We start from the raw sequence: 19483 nt of genomic DNA, 5'->3' as shown, positions 1-19483 counted from the left end.
GAAAACACCAGAAACTGAGCTGGAAGATCTAGGTCCGGATCAGCTTCCAAATTGTGCCCTACTGTTCCATGCCAGCAGAACACCTTGGGACACATATAACTCTAGGATTTATCGTAGAAATCTACTTGGGAATGACGCTCTGTGAGTGACTCAGAATTCACTCTGTCAGAGCTTTTCTATCCTGGCTACACATTAGGATCACCTGGGGAGTTGTAAAGAAAATATGCTAAAACCCAGGCACTTCCCCCAGAAATACTGTTCAATCGGCCTGGGGTGGAGCCCAGGCCTGGGCAATTTTCAAGTTCCCAGCTGAGCCCGCTCTACAGCCGGAAATGAGAAGCACACACTCAGTGAATACCTATAGAAGATATTTCTTTCGGCCATCAGGCGAAGCGTTCTTTCTTCTGAACAACTGGTGTGCTTTCTCCTCAAGGATGATGGGAATCTTGTAAATGGCTTCTTTTCATTTTTATTCAGGTTTCCAGGAAACTCAGATCCAATTTATGAAATAACGCTGGGAACTGGGCAGGCCTCTTCAGCCTGCATGACTGCTTACTAACATTTGTCCTGGTTTGCTCCAACTACACTAGCTACTTTTTGCCTCTGGTTTTAGTTTGCTTTCTTAATGTCTTAAAAACAAATTGATTAATGATTTTACAATTCCAAAATATTTTATAAATGAAGTAGGTAAAATGAAAACATGAATAATCAACCACATCAGGGCTGACATCGCCAAGCTTTATGTTCCTCATCTCTAAAAACTTAAAACCATCGATTTCAAGATATAATTGTGGGGATCGAGTAACAGTGCACATGTGGAAGTACTTAGCAAACTGCGCAGTGTGATATAGGGTTTATTATTAGTTTATGCTCGAAAGAAAGGGTGTGTGCTTGAGTGTGTGTAAAGTAGCTAATATGTCATCTTTGGAAGATAAGCATTTTAAGGTCACAGATTACACTGTCCTTGACCCACGGCATGTGAATGTTCAAAGAGTAAACAACCCAATCAGTCAGCTCGAGGCAGAAATGTCATCACTGCAGCTTGTGTGACTGGAAGGATCTTTTGACAAACGAATAGCTTTCAGATATTTCAAATTAATGTCCTTCGTTGGTTCAGCTAACGGGCAACGAATCCAATTCATCAAGAGTCTGGAGAAGAAGACACTGATGGAAGTGACACCCAACCTTGGGGCAGATACACACACCTAAGACTCAGGACAAGAGGTTAGCAGTAAACCCCAGTGATAGGCAGCTTGATGTTGAACAAACAATTCCCCTTCTGCAAAATAGGGTGAGCACCGCCAAGCCCACTGGGAAGGGGTGTTTTAAGAGCCCTTGAGATCAAGTGTCATCATTAGTAATGGTGCAACAACAGCAATGTTGTTACAACACAAGCAGATGGATCCCACAGGCAGAGGTGGGTGCTGAAAACAGAAGTAGGAAAAGTGTCTATCAACCTACAGGGCATTTTCAATCCCTTTCTTTTAGCATTTTACAATATCTGCCTTTGTGATACGCACAACCTCTGATCTCTATTGCTAAGCACATCCACCAACACCTTCTCTGTGTTTCACCCGGGGTGTGGCAGAGGGCAGCAAGCCGTTGCCTGATGCCTCAGAATAGATCACCATTTTTGCCTCTTCCCATTCCTTGACAAAAGCATCAAGAGAAGCCCACGTTCTGCTCAGGGCTGTGGCATCACTGAAGGAGGCTGCATTGCTTCCAACCCACCCATACCTCCCAAAGAGTTGTCTTCCAACAGCGTATAAATTAGGGCTGCACAGTCACAGTTAAATAACCCTCTTCCTCCCCCCTACAACCACCATCAGTACAATGCCTTCTTTGTAACTTGATCTCTGTTTATCACAAAGAACAATGCCCCAAAACACAAGAGCTACTCAGATATGCAACACTGTATGCTATTTAAATACGGCTGTTTTAATATTTGAATGTGCCTTGGAATTGGGCAGGCAAATGACGAGTCAAACAAACGTTCATAACCCTTGACCCAGTAACTATACATCTAGGAATTCATCCAATGGAGATATTAAAAAATGCTATAAAGCCTAGGAACAAAGAACTCCATTGCCACGTTGTTTACAATTGCCAAAAAAATAAAATAAAATAAAATAAAAACAGGTAACTTAATTGTCCCACAGCAGAGAGTTGGTTAAGTAAACTGGACTAAGCCATGAAATGAAATATTCTGTTGCCATTGAAATCACATTAACAAAGAGTGTTTTTTAAATGGGACAATGCTGATAATCCAATGTTATGTGAACAAGCCATAATACAAAAGTAAACATACTGCACTCCATGGCCTCGATTGGGTAAAACACAATAGCAAAAACCAGAAGGCATTGAGGAAGGAAGTGACAGTGAATAATTTTTGGATAGGGCATTACAAGTGAATTTCATTTCATTATACTTTTCTATATTTTTTAAAATGAGTAAAGTCTGCGTTTGCTTTCAGAAAAAAAAAAATTTAAAAATACGTTTCAATGCACAGCAAACACAGCCACTTTGGATGAACATCACAGCCTCCTTTGTTAAAGTAATAATCCAGTGGAGTTACTATGCAGGAACAATACACAGAGGTGGCCCAGATAAGAGGGTGGGGTCTGTGTAATATCCTCGCCACCAGGGAAGTCCCTCTTAGTGGCTGGTTTGAAGGAGGTAGGCTCAGTGCCATCCTGTATGTAAACCACTAGTATGCCCACAAACAGGGGTAATGACTATTCCCTAGTCAGGCTCCTGATGTTCACTGCTGCAGAAAAAGAAAATATTGCCAGGTAGGCCTTTCAAGAGAAAAGAAAAGGAAAAAAAATCTGGAATTTGAAAACTGGCGTCACAGGATTGGAAAACCATGCCATCATATCCAGAAGAAAACTGAACATATGGAAGCCAGCTTAATTCCATGAATGCTGACATTTCTTATGCCCTGAGGAGCTTCTGATAACCATCCACCTCACCTCTCAAAAAAGATTATGAGATGTGATGCACTGTGTATATCTTCCAATGGGCAGGCAAAGGCACTTGGCACCTAGGTGTTATGTGGTGTTCGGAAGGATACAAAAGAGACAGATGGTTGAGTGAGTTTGGACAACCCCATATCTGGGACAGAACACAGACAACAGCAAGAAAACATTAAAAGAAAGAAAAAACAGCATTTCAGTTTTCAAATTCCAACTGAGAGATGAACTCATTGTTTTTATTTGATAATCGGAAGAACATACAAGTACTTATTCATTAGTAGATGATGGGGGAAATTATACATTGACAGACTGTTGGCCTCATCCATGAAATAAAGATTTACAATAAACACATCTTTAATTTATTGAGAGCAGTTTAGCATTTCTGTTTTACATGAATCTTTACGAATTATTTTTGCATTTGGAGATGTGATGCTATGGCATTTGAATAGTTTGTTTTAGTACAAACCAGCATCATAGGGAACAAAACACTCTTCTTTAGAATGGATGACCATTCTCTTGCCCTACGATATACAAATGCAAATCACAACCAGCATTTTATCTGCTAGAAACATATTTTACATTATGGAAGTACATTCTATCACTGCCATAAAATAAAGACAAGTCCATGTTACCATCTTCCCTTTTGAAAGAGCATTCTCAGGACATATCCAGAAATCTCTTCCTCAACCCTCCAAAAAACTACTTATTTGGCATGATTTGGATGGAGGTTTGGGGTTTTGGTTCTGCATGCCTTCCTCTTTTGAGTCTTTTTAGACATTCTTGGTATTAATCTAGACATCTCCCACAAATCCAGCTGAACAGCAGCAAAATCTAAGGCTAAGGAGATGAGCTGAGTTATGCATTCACATATGGCCAGTGCCCATATCAGGAGAGGATCTACCCACAGTGAGGGCATGGCATCCTAAGGAGAAAAACCCTGTGAGAGCAAAGTGTGCTCTACACTGAGGGAAGATAACAGCATTACATCAGCCTCAAAGTGGTTCACCTTGCTTTGGGTAACTGGTTTCCCATGAGAATTTCCTTTTTCCTGCTTCCTTTCCCCAGTCTATTCCCTACTCCCCACCTACCTACCCCACCCTTGGCTCCCAACATTTCCTCATGTTAATTACATTGGAACAAGATGGGTTTATTCCCTCCCCCCCCCCCCCCCACACACCATTATTTTGTGTTTCCTTGTGCTTAAAGATACTACAAGCAGAATGGCTTGCCTGGACAGAGGCAAAATAAGGAATTTATGAAAGGTAGAAAAATGAGGGAAGAAAAGAAGGGAAAGGTAACAGAAAGGTATGAAAAAGGGAGAAGACACTTAAATTAGGTAGGGGGAGGAATCTGGCTGTACAGTGGGCACCGGAGCTGATAAAAACCTAACTGAGCTCTACAAATGAAAATAGCAAATATTTTTAAAAATTTTGTACAGCATATAAAATTGTATAAAAATATCATCAAAGCAAGAAAAAAGAAAAATGTATATTCTACAGTTCTATCTCTAGAATCAGTTACTAGACAATACTTATAGCTGTATATTTTTACTATATATCTAAGTATATCAGTGTGTGACTATATCTCTGTACTATCACACATATAGCCATTCAAAGACAAGGACATTAGTATACAGATACCTACCCCAAGATAGATCATGACAGAGAAGCGAAGACTATACAACAATGTGCCTCCAGGGCAATCTTTTTAAAAGCCAATACATAGCTACTGGGTTTTAATGGGTTTTATTTTAAATGAATTATCCTGCACCATAACCTGACAGAGAAATGTTTCTGCAGGTTCAGAAGCCAGCTCCTATGAAGATACATGGGTGAAGTTCAGGGATCATGGCTGAAGCTGACCAACGCTGAGGGCCTCCATGATGGTACTGAATGGCCTGCTCCAGACAGCATTTACCTCCCAAGGGAGGGTGAGTAAGTGTGCCTTGAGTGAGCTGAAAGGGCCCACACACCACCCCCTGCTTCTTCTGGCTCAGTGGAAAGCAATGTGGGCTGGCACCAAGTTCATTTAATGAAGCCAGCCTTTGCCAGCGTTGAGTCACTTCCACTTGGGAACAGAAACCAGAATAAAGGTAAATTCATCTCAAATACATCTGAAATATTTCAATGGAAAATGGGTGAGATGGTGGTGGGGATTAGTTAAAATAACCAGGAACTAAGAATGTTTAAACTGACGTTCATGAATTTTCCAGTCCAGACCTTCCACCGTGTACCCACTCTTGTTTAGTGTAAAAACAAGGTGTTCTTTCAATGAAACAATTCTTGATTATGCAGCCTTTCCTGGGAAAGGACCTAGTCTTTTACAAATGTCTAATGAGAATACCCAGAGGACTACTTCCCATTTTTCTAACCTCTCTGAAGCCAAATTAACTTAACTCTGTCAAATGTCCTAGGTGGCTCTGTTACCATTCTAATTCTAGTGTCACCTCAATGCTCAGTGTCTTGACAAGAGGAAATCTTAAACAACTGAAATCTGGTCTTGGCAGGTAATGTGTCCCTGGTTCTCAGAGGGATGTTTTGTAGAAATATTGTGTTGTTCATTACATTTTTTTCATTAAGTTCATTTTCTAAGTGATAATGAGGCCTTTAACGATGGAGCACTGCTGATGAATCACAAGTATTACTTTCCATTTATTCATACATAAGATCCGATATAACATCGTTATCGCACCATTATGTTCCTTAACGTCCAACTTTATGTGGTTCAATGCTGTACCAACCGTAATATCGGCAGAGCAAAACTGGGCAAAGATTCCCCACCCCGCACATACAGAATCTCCTGTTTGCTCCCAGAGAGTCTATTTTGGATTTTAAATATTTCAACTTGGATTATAAATATAAATCCACTGGTATTTCATATAGATTGGTGTCATCATCCCTTTTAAAAGAACAATTTCAGAGAAATCCTGTTTTGTTTTATTTTTCTTAAATCCTAGAGCCATAGAGAAGTTTTTATTTTTTATTTTTTCACAAATTTGGCTCTGACAATTTCCCCCAAACTACTTGCAATTTCCTATCCCTTATGATAAGCTATTTGTGTCTCTAGGTTATGTTTGCATATACTTAGAAATTAAGCCTTTAGTGATATGCTTGGTATATAGGAGCTGCTGAATAAATGTTCAGGTAAATCTGAGCTTTGTTTGCACTCACAGGTGGAGGGTGGAATGCAGCGGGACAGTTGTGTATGCACTTCTTGAAAGCTGACTGTGTGCCGGGCCCTGTGGGGACCCCCCTGCTGCTGCAACTCCTGATGGGATATGTGGGAATCTCAGAATCAGAACAAAGTTTCCAACTGGAAAAAAAAAAAAAAAAAAACGTTGCCTGGATTCTTTAAATCCCCTTTATTTGGGACATAATACTGCACACATAGGCTTTAATCTCAGAATCTTCTCTATCTCATTATGAGAAAAAGATTTAGTGCTTTTTTTTTTTCTTGTTTTCCACCATACTCCATGGGGGACATTATGAAATCATTTCTAACATATAAGTCTCTGCCCAATGGTTAGGAATAGAAGAAAATATATATTCTATCTATCTATCTATCTATCTATCTATCTATCTATCATCTAAACAAAAGTGATCCATAACAGAAGTGATACTAAAAGACCAGTATTCTTACTCCCAAACTATGGATTATAAAATTGGTCTCCATCTTTTTGTCTACATTCTGTCTCGTCCCGTAATAATGTTGCTCTTTACTTTTCGCTTTTCAAATTTACTAAAGGCGTGGTTCCAAGTGGAAAATATAATACAATGGCTTTAATTCAGCAAATGAAATAAACAGGTACACTCCATTGTTCTATGGCTCTTAGGTGTTTAGATACTATTTTACTGTTTATGTATATCAGGTCCTTAATGGGATCCTGTCAGATGTTTTCAGTAGTTTTTAAAAGCTCCAAGAATGAAATGGATAATGGAAGAAAATCCATTTGAATTTAATGGGTTAGAAATGAGTCTCTTGCCTGCTGCCATAAGTTATTAGGGCTCATAACCTAAGAAAGGTTGGAGTGAATAAAAGATGGAACAAAGATCTCCCTATGGATGGATCATTATGCCATCAAAACATACCACATCATCAAAACCTGGATGTAGACAATTTGGTGACACAGGGACCCAAACGTTAGGGCCACCTGCACTGGAAAGCGTTCCGCCCAGGGATATGTAGAAATTGTGTTTTGTCCATGGTGGAAATGTCCCTACTGCTTTCTCCACACACTGGTCAATTCAGGTGTGTAAGCCCTTGCTTTCTATGTGACAGCCTAACACTAAGATGCCGTACTCCATGCAATGGAAGAATGTGTGTCCCTTATCACTGTTCTTTTGGAAGTTGTTTCAAGAGAACAAAAACACCACAGAGAATGAGCTAGAGCTTTGGAAATACTGACTTGTTTTATCAATGTTTTATCTACTCCAGTATCAATTTATACCACAATAATACATATATTTTTATTTTTAAAAAGTAGAATAATTTTGCATTTTTACTCAACGTCCCTTCAAAATACTTTTTCTGGATTTAAAAATGAGTTACATGGAGCTTTGTTTTTCCACACAGCAAATTCCAAGCAGAGTTCTCTACTGAAAGCAATTCTCTTCCCATTCTTTTTTAGCTAATTAATGACTCAAGGCAAATGAAAAACATTTCCATCTCTATAGGTGCTAGAAAAAATGGCTATATTCCTGTTTCTTTCTCAGATATTGTTTATTCTTACTTGTTAAGAGTATAAAAAGGAAATTGTAAGCTTTCTATTTTGACTGGCTGCAAAGCTCTACATACAAAAATACAGAATAGAAATGAGGTAAAAGGCTCCAAGATGAAAGATTGGACATGCACTGGTTGGTTGTATTTCAGTCCTATACAAAACCGTATCACCTCAAAGAGTATAGTTTGCAAACTGATGTCCCATGGACTGAATGCAGGTCACAGGCATGCTTTTTTGGACCCACATAGTCTTTGGAAATTTCTGAACTCATTGCCAATATTTGAAAATTTGGAGAAAGTTTACATAAAATCCAAAGTATCTAGGGTCCCCATTCCTACGCAACACTAATCCTGTAGCTGACTAATAATTGCCCCCTTTCGACAGCACACACCTCAACATACAAATGACTCCAATTCCTCACAGTCCCTCCTGTCCTTTCTGCCTCGCTACTGCCAACTGCCGTTGATCGCAAGAACATATTATATGGCTTGATCTACTCAATTACTTGACCTATCAGGCCTCTGCTTTGGATTTGTGACCACATTATTTACTGTGGTCACTGTTAGGAAAGCAGAGGGAACTACAGAAAAATATGTGTTATTACAATGCAAAATGTAAAGCTGACCAAAGAACTCTGTTTAAATGTCAGTACACAACTGTCATTCTATTCAGATCATTCTGTTGGGTAATATTTCAGAGAGGCAAGAGGCCCTGTAGACTACATACAGGGTCTCCTTTCTGTCTGAAGAAATAGCAACATTTTGCCTTAGGAATAGATTTTTTAAATGTTTTGGTGTTTTTAATGTAGAAATTAAATCTGCAATGGGGAATACGCCTAAGCCTACCTAGCTCTTTCTCTTCCTATTACTAATCCCACTCTATCACCAGTATGCTCATGGAGTTTCCCCTTGGGAAGGACTCAAAGATTCCTTTGTGAACCATAACCATTTTTAAGCATCAGTTTTATCCAAATCAAAGCATTTAGACCCACAACATTACACTTCACTTATACTCCACTGGATTCCATTTCGCCCTGGATTCAGGAAGTGTATCTTTATCCTTTTTCCATGCTATCTATGTCCATGATTCTTACTTTTGATTTGTGCTAAATTGTCTCTTGTGTGATATTTTTAAAGACTCACTAAAATGAGAAGAATTATCTGACATATTTCCCTGATACTAATTCCCTTAGCACTTCCCTGAATAGAAAGAAGAGTGATCAAGTGAAAACATAAATATGCAAAAGAAGAGGGCCAGCCAGTGGTAAAAATTTCAGTAAGCACTTAGTTATGGATGATAACCAATGAAAGCAATGTGTTTCCAACCTAAACAGTATGGTCATTAGCTGAAACATTCAGGTTTATATTAATGAATGCAAAGATAAATAAAGTACTTACAAATAAAGAGTCCTATAGTATAATCTCTTTTAAAAAAAGAATCTCATATATAAATGGAAAGACGAGCATAAGAACAATTTTTAAGTATGAAAGAAAGTTGGAGAAAAAGAATGTTCCTGACTCAGGAAAGGAACAACCAGAGACTGGAATCATCATCTTAGCTGTGATGGAGGGCCAGCACGGCTGTCTCCACCATCAGCAGCCAGTACAAAAATAACAATTTAAAGTAACAGCATCGACAGTAATAAAATGGCGATTACTGTGCATGTGACTTTTTCAGACCTCCCTCAGCATATCCAGGATGTCCATCCAGGCCAGACAGGTGCCTTGAAAGCCAGGGCATTGGCAAAGAATTCTGAGGAAGTCCCTTCATGTTTTGTTTCTGTTTGTGCAAAAATCTCGAGTTGTTTTATTTGCCTGGGGGAGGATTTCCCCAGAGTTCTTAGACCTCAAACCAGCTCCCAGAGAGCCATCTCTTGGAAGATGGCATGAGGCAAGGCCAAGTGTGGGGGACTTGTTTCTGAAACTTGTACACCTTCCCCAGATATGGGTCTTTGTGAAGGAGAAGGAGAATGAAGAAGCTCAGCTAAAATGATGCAAGACATGGCAGCCTCTTTAATTGTATGTGAGGTGTGTTTTACTCTTCTGAATCTGAAAAAAAGAAAAAGAAAAAGAAAAGTGTCAATGCTGCCTTTCCCCCCTCCCCCACCTTCTCCACCCTCCAGGTCTGAGGAGAAGAAAAATCTAAGGAACAACAACAACAACAACAACAAAAAACAAAAAAAAAAAAAAAAAAAAAAAAAAAAAAAAAAAAAAAAGAGAGAGAGAGAGAGAAGTATCAATTAAACATTTACATACTAGTCATTGCTGTCTCCTTTGTAGTACAGTTTGTTCTGTTCATAAAGGGAAACTCTCAGTGGAGAATTTTAAACACTGGTTACATTCAAAATCTTACCAGTTACTTTAAACTTGACTATCAAACATTTGGTTCCCTCAGTATGGATCTAAGATACTTTATTTTTGACCAAGATGACAGGGACTGCCTTGTTTGGCCAATATGCTTCAGGGGTCAGTGGGACTGAAAGGAATCAGATTCACTGAATCCCAGCCATTTCCATACCAAAAGCAATGTTCCCCTCTCAGAATTTTTGCCCTACCCTTAGAACCTTCCCAGAAAAGATTCAAAACAAGACGTGTCCCAGCTGAAATCATTGTGCAGATGGGCAAATCAACTGACTTCTCTATTGGGCCCAGAGTGAGGTGGTGGAGGAAGAAGACAAAGATGGAAACAGGACTAAATTAATGGAAACAGACAATGCTGGACTTTTTTTTTTTTTTTTTTTCATTTGGCATACCCTACCCCTATGCAACCTCACTGGGCTTGAAAGGAAACTCTAAAAAGCAAGCAGACAAACCAAAACCATTATGTTATTGCTTCCCCTAAGTGGTGCATGGTCTGCCAGCCACCATGCCTTGTAGTTAGACAGGGTTCTCTCCTGTGCAGGACTCCAGGTGGGAGAGGAGTACAGTGGCTTAGGCTTTATGGATAACACCATCACCTACAGAAATGTCAGGAGTCAACAGTGGGTAAGGAACATTTCTTATTCAACTTTAAAGACTGAGATACTCTCCTAAATAAGACTTAGTTGAAATTAGACAGCAAACTAGTCGAGAAATAGGAGAGCCCTATCTGATCTATTGTAATTACTATCAACTCTCCATTTTCCAGGGGCCGTTGATCTAGCACTGCTGTTATTCCTCTTTCTTCATTCTGGTCCATTGTATGTTTACCTTCCATTAGCACCTTCACTTATTTGGGAGAAATACTTCTGGCCAATCAGTTTACTCTGATACTAGCTAGCACTGTCAGTGAGGGAAGTTGCCAGTTGCCTCCCTGCAACCTGCCAGAGGAAAGGGGTGAAAAAAAAAGCTGAAATAAGGACCGAAAATTTCCCCCTTGATTCTAATTATCTATGCACAATTTGTTCTGTGTGGAAGTTGCAAGACAGGACCCCTCCTTAGGGCTCTGGCCCTGCCATTATCAGTTTGGGGGTCATATGTAATGAGACTCCTTTTAGACAGTCATCATAGCACTAACCATCTTAAGAGATGTCCCCAGGTCCTTAAATACAAAACCAAATTTTATAATGATGATATAAGTTTGAGTTTGAGTTTTTAATGAATGTTCAATTGGTTGGAAGAATGCTAGGGACAGACAGCTGGGGACTAGGACACCTGTTATACCCAGTGAGCCTCAATTAACCAACAGGGAAGTGATGCACATCTTATTTCATGCAGCCTGGGTTAGCAGTGCCCAGATGTCCAGTCTGCTGGGTTCCAGAGATGGAAAGAAGTCCATCTAGGGTCTAAGTGGAACCCACAGGCCTTTGACAGAAGACCTTTCTCCTTTTCTATTCATTGCTTATGAATGAGATGAGAAGTGGCTGGCTGTAAATCTCCGTCCTCCCCTCCACAGTCTTTATTTACCCCTCCCCTCCACAGGGATGGAGGGGAGGGGTAAATAAAGGAAATGTGGGTTTAAGCTGCACCTGTGTTCATTAAGTACAGCCAACAGAAAAAGAAAAAGAGACATATGCTCTGTAGCTGGGTCTGTGACCTGAATGACTGTCACAGCCTTCCTGAACACATGCTCTCTCTAAAGTAGTTTCTGTTTATGAATCTTTTAGGGCACTTACTGTAAGGTCCTTCATATCATAGCTATCTGCAAGAAGATGTTCTACCCAGACGATAGACTCCTTGATGGCAGAGAATACATCATTTATCTTTGTAACTCTTTTTGCATATAGTACAATGCCTGACATATAGCACATGCTCAACCAATTATTGTGGTTTTTTTTTTTTTTAAGTTTATTTATTTTGAGAGAGAGCATGATCAGGGGTGGGGGAAGGAGAGAGAGAAAAAGAATCCCAAGCAGGCCTGCACTATCAGTGCAGAGCCCAATGTGAAGCTCGAACTCACGAACTGTGAGATCACGACCTGAGCTGAAATCAAGAGTTGGACACTTAACCGACTGAGCCACCCAGGCACCCCAACAAATTATCATTTTTTAATTGAAAGTGAATTAAATAAGCATCAGGTGGATGGAATAGATGCAGAAGCATAGTGATGAGTAAGATTTTCCACCTTTTTGGAAATCTGGACTTTCATAGCATGAAGTAAAAACTAAAAAGAAAATCATAAATCCGTTTATTTTATATTTTATTCAATAGCAAGGTGTGATATGTCAAAAATGTATATTTCCTGGGGTCCCTGAGTGCCTCTGTCAGTTAAGCATCTGACTCTTGATTTTGGCTCAAGTCACGATCTCACGGTTCATGAGATTGAGCTCCACTTTGGGCTCTGCGCTGACAGTGTGCGGCCTGCTTGGGATTCTGTTTCCCTTTCTCTCTACTCCTTCCCTGCTCTCTCTCTCTCTCTCAAAATAATAAACATTTTTTAAATATTTTAAAAAATATTTTAAAAAATATTTCCTTTGAAGAAATTGCCCCATTATGTAGACTCATCTCCCAGAGAAGGGACACCTGCTGTGTGGGCAGCTTTGACATGGTCTGGAAATCAGGCTTGCTCCTCACTCACTCCACACTCCCTCCCCTGAAATTTGAGTGCCTTATATTTGCTTTGTTGTGGGTTGGTTTTGTGTCTTTGTTTTCAATTTAAACTAAAATTGGATACGCACTTTAAGCTAAAATTGGGTAAGACTACAGAGTATTATGAAAATAAGGTCCTGGAGACAAGATGTTAAGTGACCCCTCTGTATTTAACTGAGATAAAGGATTATTTCTTGTTACAGGGTCTTTGAATTCCATTGATTACAAATCTATGTTGGCTTTTTGGAGGCCATGAAGAGCAGTTAAACCCACCCACCTTTTAATGATTGATAAACTGAAACGGAAAATATCTTCACCTAACTTGGGATGATTCAAGAAAATATCTAAGTAAGTGCCATCCGTCCACCCACCCCTTAACCAAAGACTTTTCTTATGTCTCACAAAAGAGTAGCCACGGAGGCTCTGAATCCTGAAGACATGCTGTATGAACTCATAGAGACATACTTACTCTACAGAAATTAATAACAAAGAATGTTTCAGCAACTTCATTTGGAGAAAAAGGAGCTGGAAATGTAAAACAGTGTGGTCCTGTTTATTCCACCCTTCCCACGCTGCTCCTCCTACAGGTAAGTGGAGATGCTGTATGAAGCCATTTGTTTTAAAGATAATTGTTTTCAGAAGAGGCTTAAATTTCGATGTAACATGGTTCGACTCTAAAAAATATGTTTATCTGTCATAATGTTTATTCCTAGATCATCTATGAGGCAGCCCTCACAGGAATCTGGCACCAGGCTTGAAAAACAACTGTAAACACTTTTCTTTTTCATTTTTCTTGGGTTTGATTTTTTACAGCCTGATTCAACTATCATCCAAGCTTAATGAAATAAGCTGAGTTGGCTGAGAAGAGAGTTGGGATTCAAACCACATTTTCAGGTTCCAGAAACTCTACCATAGCTGCCTCCCTATGGAGTCGACTTTCTACAAAAATGACAAAATGATACAGTAAGCAACGGAAAGAACAAGTGTCGTAAAACGTAACCCAATTTTACATGTCTAGTAGAATTTCTGTGGGGCTTATAAGTGGGTCCTGGTTTTGTTTTGTTTTTTAATAATGAAGAAATGCTAAAAACCAACCAACCAACCAACCAAACAAACAAACAAACAAACATTATTTTAAATACAGCTGTTAGAATTTATCCAGGCACAGATTTCACTGTTTTAGGTCATAAGTGTTATTTTATTTTATTTTTTTAATTTTTTTTCAACGTTTATTTATTTTTGGGACAGAGAGAGACAGAGCATGAACGGGGGAGGGGCAGAGAGAGAGGGAGACACAGAATCGGAAACAGGCTCCAGGCTCTGAGCCATCAGCCCAGAGCCCGACGCGGGGCTCGAACTCACGGACCGCGAGATTGTGACCTGGCTGAAGTCGGCCGCTTAACCGACTGCGCCACCCAGGCACCCCCATAAGTGTTATTTTAAATGGTTATCACTAAATATCCAAAAGTATATATTACCTGCTTTCTCCTTGCCCCAAATGATAAGTGATAGGATTATAGTATGATTGTTCTAAGTTACTTTCACTGCATATAATACTAATGCTATAGCCCTGCTAAGACAGATGGGTAGATGGATGGACGACGGATGGATGGATGGATGGATGGATGGATGGATGGAGAGATAAACAGACAAGAGTAAGTGTGTAAGTAAATTTATAGGACTATAACTTCCTGAAACCCTGCCTATACCTACATGATGATCTGTCAAAATTTACTCATTTGATCTAAATACACAGAATACGTACAAAAGATGGTGGTTCTTAGCTCTAACACTTGCCCAATTTTTTTTTCTTTCTTTTTGATCCATGGCATCTGTGCTATAAACTGAGAACAATGATGGTATTAAACTTTTATTCTGTAACTTTTCTGCCTTCTTTCCCACTTCATACAGCATGGTCTTTCTTTCCAAACTTAAAATTTGTGAATAACTCGCTCTCTTCTGTACCACACTGCCCAAGGTATTTTACTGCAGTTACTCTCTGTATTAAGAACTTAGTAGTTTAACATCTAAGGAAACAATGAAAACATTCAATTCTCCAACTGCTACAGAGCCTGGCACACTCTGAAGAGGTAAGTAAACGTCAGGCACCAGCAGCCCCGACCACTCTTTGGTGCAGGTGAGGGTAGAGTTGCCTGTACACAAGAGTTTTGTTTCTGATCAGTCTTTGAATCTGCTATTTTTGAAGCCAAAAGAGACCAGAGACTGACCACAGAGACCAAGAAAGTCCTTCACAGAAAGTTAAATGAGGCTGGAATTTTATACCTGAAACATTATGACTGTTTTATGTTTTTCTCAATTTTATTAGTTTAGGAAAAGGAATATAAGTTTCAAAATAAGTGAAAGAAAAGTATTTTTTCTCAAGCTTTCACTATGGTTCCAGAATATAAGATAAAAATAGCATGTATTATAGAGGGCTAATTCTTACGAAGATACAGATGTCATCACTTGAAGATTGGTGCCCTTCTGTGGAGAATGTTAAGTATAAATACAAAGAGGAAGCTTCAATACTTGGTTGATATTGCTTTTTTAATGGTTCTCCTAGAATGTGTGTGTCTAGAAAAGAAGTGGCATTAACAATGTAGACACTTGCTAGCTCCTGGCATTATTTCAAAGGAAGCTGTTATTTTAAAGAATTTTTATAATGTTAATAGAGTTTCTTTAGACAAATGCATTGTTACTTGTGTTTGTCTAATCTGTGTAGAATCTCACAGAACCTAATTTTTCTAGGGGGAAAACAGATAAATATTTATTTCATGAGTACTATGAAGTTATTTTTAAATCCTAAACATCAGTATTAAGGGAAAAGATTACATTTTCCACAGTTCCAAAATTATAATCCTTTCTGTCAAAATGGATTCCTTTAAAAATACAATGGTACATTAAGAGTGTAACGAAATGTCTAGAAGATAGAGTGAAACGATGAAAGCTTATATACCAATAGTTCCAAGGGGAAAGTTGTTTAAAAAGATTAATTTTGTCATTACCAAAGAGTACATAATATACTTTCATTTGACATTTCTAGTATGTGGCTATTTGGTAAGAAACTGGAATCTAAATGGCTATGTAAAAAAAAAAAAAAAAAAAGCATGAATTGACTTCAGAAGTTTTCTTTAGTATAACACAACTTAATTATTTTAAACCCACCAATTTTACATCACAATATTTAGATAATATCGCATATACACACAACATACATATATTGTATATACATATATTTACAAAAGTTTAGGTATCTTATATGTATATACATATATATATTTCACTTGCTGTTTTGATACTACAAATGTGAATTTTAAAAGCACAAAAATGTATAGGAGTAGTAGCATGTCACCTGTTCTTTTATAATCTACCATGAGGATATCGATTATACACTGCTCCTTAAAAAGCATGAAGATATTCACTAAACCCAAAAGTATATAAAAATACATTGGTTTGAAATAGATGTGTGTAACCAAAAGAGATAACTGCTCTGATTCACTGTGATTCATTGATCCTAGGACCATGTGTAAGTAAAAGGCTTTGTATTTCCATGTTCTCAAGAGTATAAGTCTATAGCGAAAAGGAGCAGATACATTTTTGAAGCCCACCCCATTTGGCCACTTCCTACCCACATGTCCTGGATTGGTTAATAATTTTCACCAAAATCCATCCAAAAAACAATTATTTTGGGTTTCAGCATTGCTTAACTCACAGTAACTCTTGTTGGGTCAACCGACAGCACAGCTTCTAAAATTAACATGAAAATAATACTTAAGCACATCAACCAAAATGTTTAAACAACAAGGGGTGCCTGGGTGGCTCAGTGGGTTAAGCACTGGACTTCAGCTCAGGTCATCATCTCACGGTTCGTGAGTTCAAGCCCTATATCGAGTGAGCCCCACCTCTCTCTCTCTCCTCTCTCTTTTCTTCTCTGCCCCTCATGTGATTCTCACTCTTCCTCTTTGCCCATCACTCACTTGTGCCCTCTCTCTCAAAAAAAAAAAAAATGTTTAATCAACAAAACCCTTTAAATCTAACTAGTGAGATTTTATCCAGATGTGTGAGAATAACAGGCATCTAAAAAATAATATTGCAATTCTCTCCTCCATTTACCAACTTTCTGTAGTTTTCCTTTGACAGGGTCATTGGAGTGCAGCGTCTAGACACTTGGGTTATCACACTACTTGAGAAAATAAGAATGTAAAATGTTTTGAAAAACAAATATTTCACGGCCCTTCTTGCTAAACCATACCACTTACTTATTATTCATGCTCCACATGTTAATACATACACGTAAATTTGTTACGTAAATGGGTCACAGGAGTTTTCATGGACAAACGGCTAAGGGAAATGGGATATTAATCAGAACATGTGTTGTTATGATGACTTATCTTGACTGGGACCCAGGGCACTCCAGATGTTTGGTCCCTGTACACTTATGGAAAATAACTCACAAGGATGCTGTATTTTCACATTGAAGGAAATTTCTTTATTAAAGAAACAGGCCTACTTTTTGTCAATACATAAAAGGCTACAGTGCAGTCTCTTCCCAGAACTAAGAAAAAAAAATGTTATCCTCTGAGAAGGAAAAAAGTAAAAAAAAAAAACCCAAAGGATGTGATTAACTATTTGTAGAAACTACCTTAAGGCAGCAGCGGTTGACCTCAGTGGCATGATCAACAGCAAGGTGTACTGCAAATCATTCATTCCTAAAAGCAGTTAAATACTGCAGTTCTACAGGTTTTGTTTTTAAAGCAAATTAGAAAGGATTCAAGTTTATGGTTTTGGTAGCACTATCTTGAACGTGAGAGAAAAGGACAGGGTAAGGTAATAGCTAATGTTATTGGAACTGTTCACCATCTTGGCCTTTTTTTATCCACCACAGTTCATGATCTGAGCATAACTCTGGATGTATAAAGTTTATGAAAATGTGGTAGGCTATTGTGGGGAATAAAAAACAATGAGAAAGAAAAAGAGACATCTGCCTTAAAAACAAAGAAGATTCCTCAATATTAGACGAATGGAGAAAGAAAATGTGGCATATATATATATATATATATATATATATATATATATATATACTTTACACATATCAAGAGGTATGCTCAGATCATGAAGTACTCCTGTGCTTCTTGTGTTAAGCGTCTGACTCTAAATTTCAACTCAGGTCGTGATCTTGCAGTTCGTAAATTCAAGCCCCACAATGGGCTCCACACTAGCAGTGTGGAGCCTGCTTGGGATTCTCTCTTACTCTCTCTCTGCCCCACTGCAGCTGACTCTTCTCTTTCTCTGTCAGAGTTAAATAAGAACTTCAAAAAAAAAAAAAAAAAAAAAAGATAGCTCTTACATACAGAACAAAATTAATGAAAATCCAGAAAGCAGATTTCACTTCAAGAATTCTATGTCAAGAATTTTCAAGATTCCATAGTCTCTTCTATTACTCAATTGTCTTATTTGTAGCTTCTGCAATACAAATTGGGAGAGAAGTTGAATTAAGATGGCCATTAAGACCACTGCCCTCCAAGAGTTGTGAACCCATTAGAATTCTGAATAAAATTATATTAACAAGCTGCTTAGAAACAAACCAATCTGTCAAAAATTGAGGGAAATAGTAAATGAATACAAATGCCTGTAAAGTCCCCCATGGCTAGCATATATGGGATTGATTCAAATATGAGTGTACTGAAGATAAGTAAATGTATTCAATTGTTTCTAAAGCTCTGCATGGGCCAAGGCACAGCCAGCATCAGCTACAAGTGATAATAAGATGCCCTGTGAGAAGAAAAGCATAGACGGGAACAATGAGGCAATAAAATGAGGCAGTGACCACAAGCTACAGCTTCTTTATTCTGGGTTATAAAGACAACCTAACAACCACTGTCCTGAGTAGTGTGGGAAAAATATTTGAACAAAGAATGAAGTGAGCATGATTCCCTGAGATGAGAATACTGAGGTCCAGGTATCTATGCAGCTTCTAAAACTGGCCTCAACAAATGCATGCCTCCTGAATAATGATATATGTGCCAGTGTGTTTTTGCTTCTCAAATTTCTTAATATGAACTTAAGTCAAAAACTATCCCTGTTGTAAAGACAGACATGTGTCTCAGTTCTCCATGCACCCTGCTGTTTGTCTGTTTCCTCCCTAGATTTACAGAGAAGGGCACACCTCCAGGCCTGTACAGGCCCCATCTATCTCTCACTACCAACTCCACTGCAAAGCACATCCCATCCTTAAAGCAACTAACAAAAAAATTCCAATTTTAGCTAAAAGATAAGAACATCAAGTACAACTCAAGTGTATAGGTTCAGACTCTAGCCTTCCTCTGATTTATTAATAATTTGGTGCATCTATTATAATAGAACAAAACAACTAACAAAGTCAAAGTCATCCATTCCATTTATTTACTCACTTCCAAACTACTTTGATAGGATCACTAGATAGAAAACAGGAAAAACACATGCATTTCTTCAGTTGACTCTTGTGAGCCCAGCAGCAAGTCAAGGTCATGAGACACCAGACTTGTGAAGAATAAAATCACAGGCAAATTGCTTTAATGTACACAACAAACTTTTTAATCACAAGTAGTAGTTCTACAAAAACAAACAGGAATATTGGCTCTATTGCCTTTTATATTTTCTGCACCGGGATCATAAAGAGAATGTGAACAACCTAAGAAATATGCAAAGAACATGGCTATAAGGCAATGAGCTGACAAAGTTGTGTCCTGACTGGCAAAGTGAAGTAGAGAGCTAAGAAATTATTAGGTGAATATAATATACAA

At 38.4% G+C, this 19483-nt stretch overlaps 1 protein-coding gene across 7 annotated transcripts in view; it reads right to left on the bottom strand.

Moving 5' to 3' along the window:
• Positions 1 to 19483, bottom strand: part of PDE1C (phosphodiesterase 1C) — a 513888-nt gene that overhangs the window by 24745 nt on the left and 469660 nt on the right. Inside the window, exon 18 of one of the 7 annotated variants that reach the window (XM_086693144.1) lies at positions 5607 to 9743. The exons of the other annotated variants lie outside the window; for them this stretch is intronic. Within the exon in view, the coding sequence (XP_086549270.1) occupies positions 9730 to 9743 (14 nt within the window). The 3' untranslated portion in view covers positions 5607 to 9729. Of the gene's footprint in view, positions 1 to 5606; positions 9744 to 19483 lie in introns of those variants that run through there. 7 annotated transcript variants of the gene reach the window in all.

The sequence above is a fragment of the Puma concolor genome, chromosome A2, assembly GCF_028749965.1.
Source record: "Puma concolor isolate L17-30 chromosome A2, mPumCon1.1.hap2, whole genome shotgun sequence".
Taxonomy (NCBI): Eukaryota; Metazoa; Chordata; class Mammalia; order Carnivora; family Felidae; genus Puma; species Puma concolor.
Note: the sequence above shows the minus strand (reverse complement) of the source record. Positions and strands in the feature narration are given on the sequence as shown.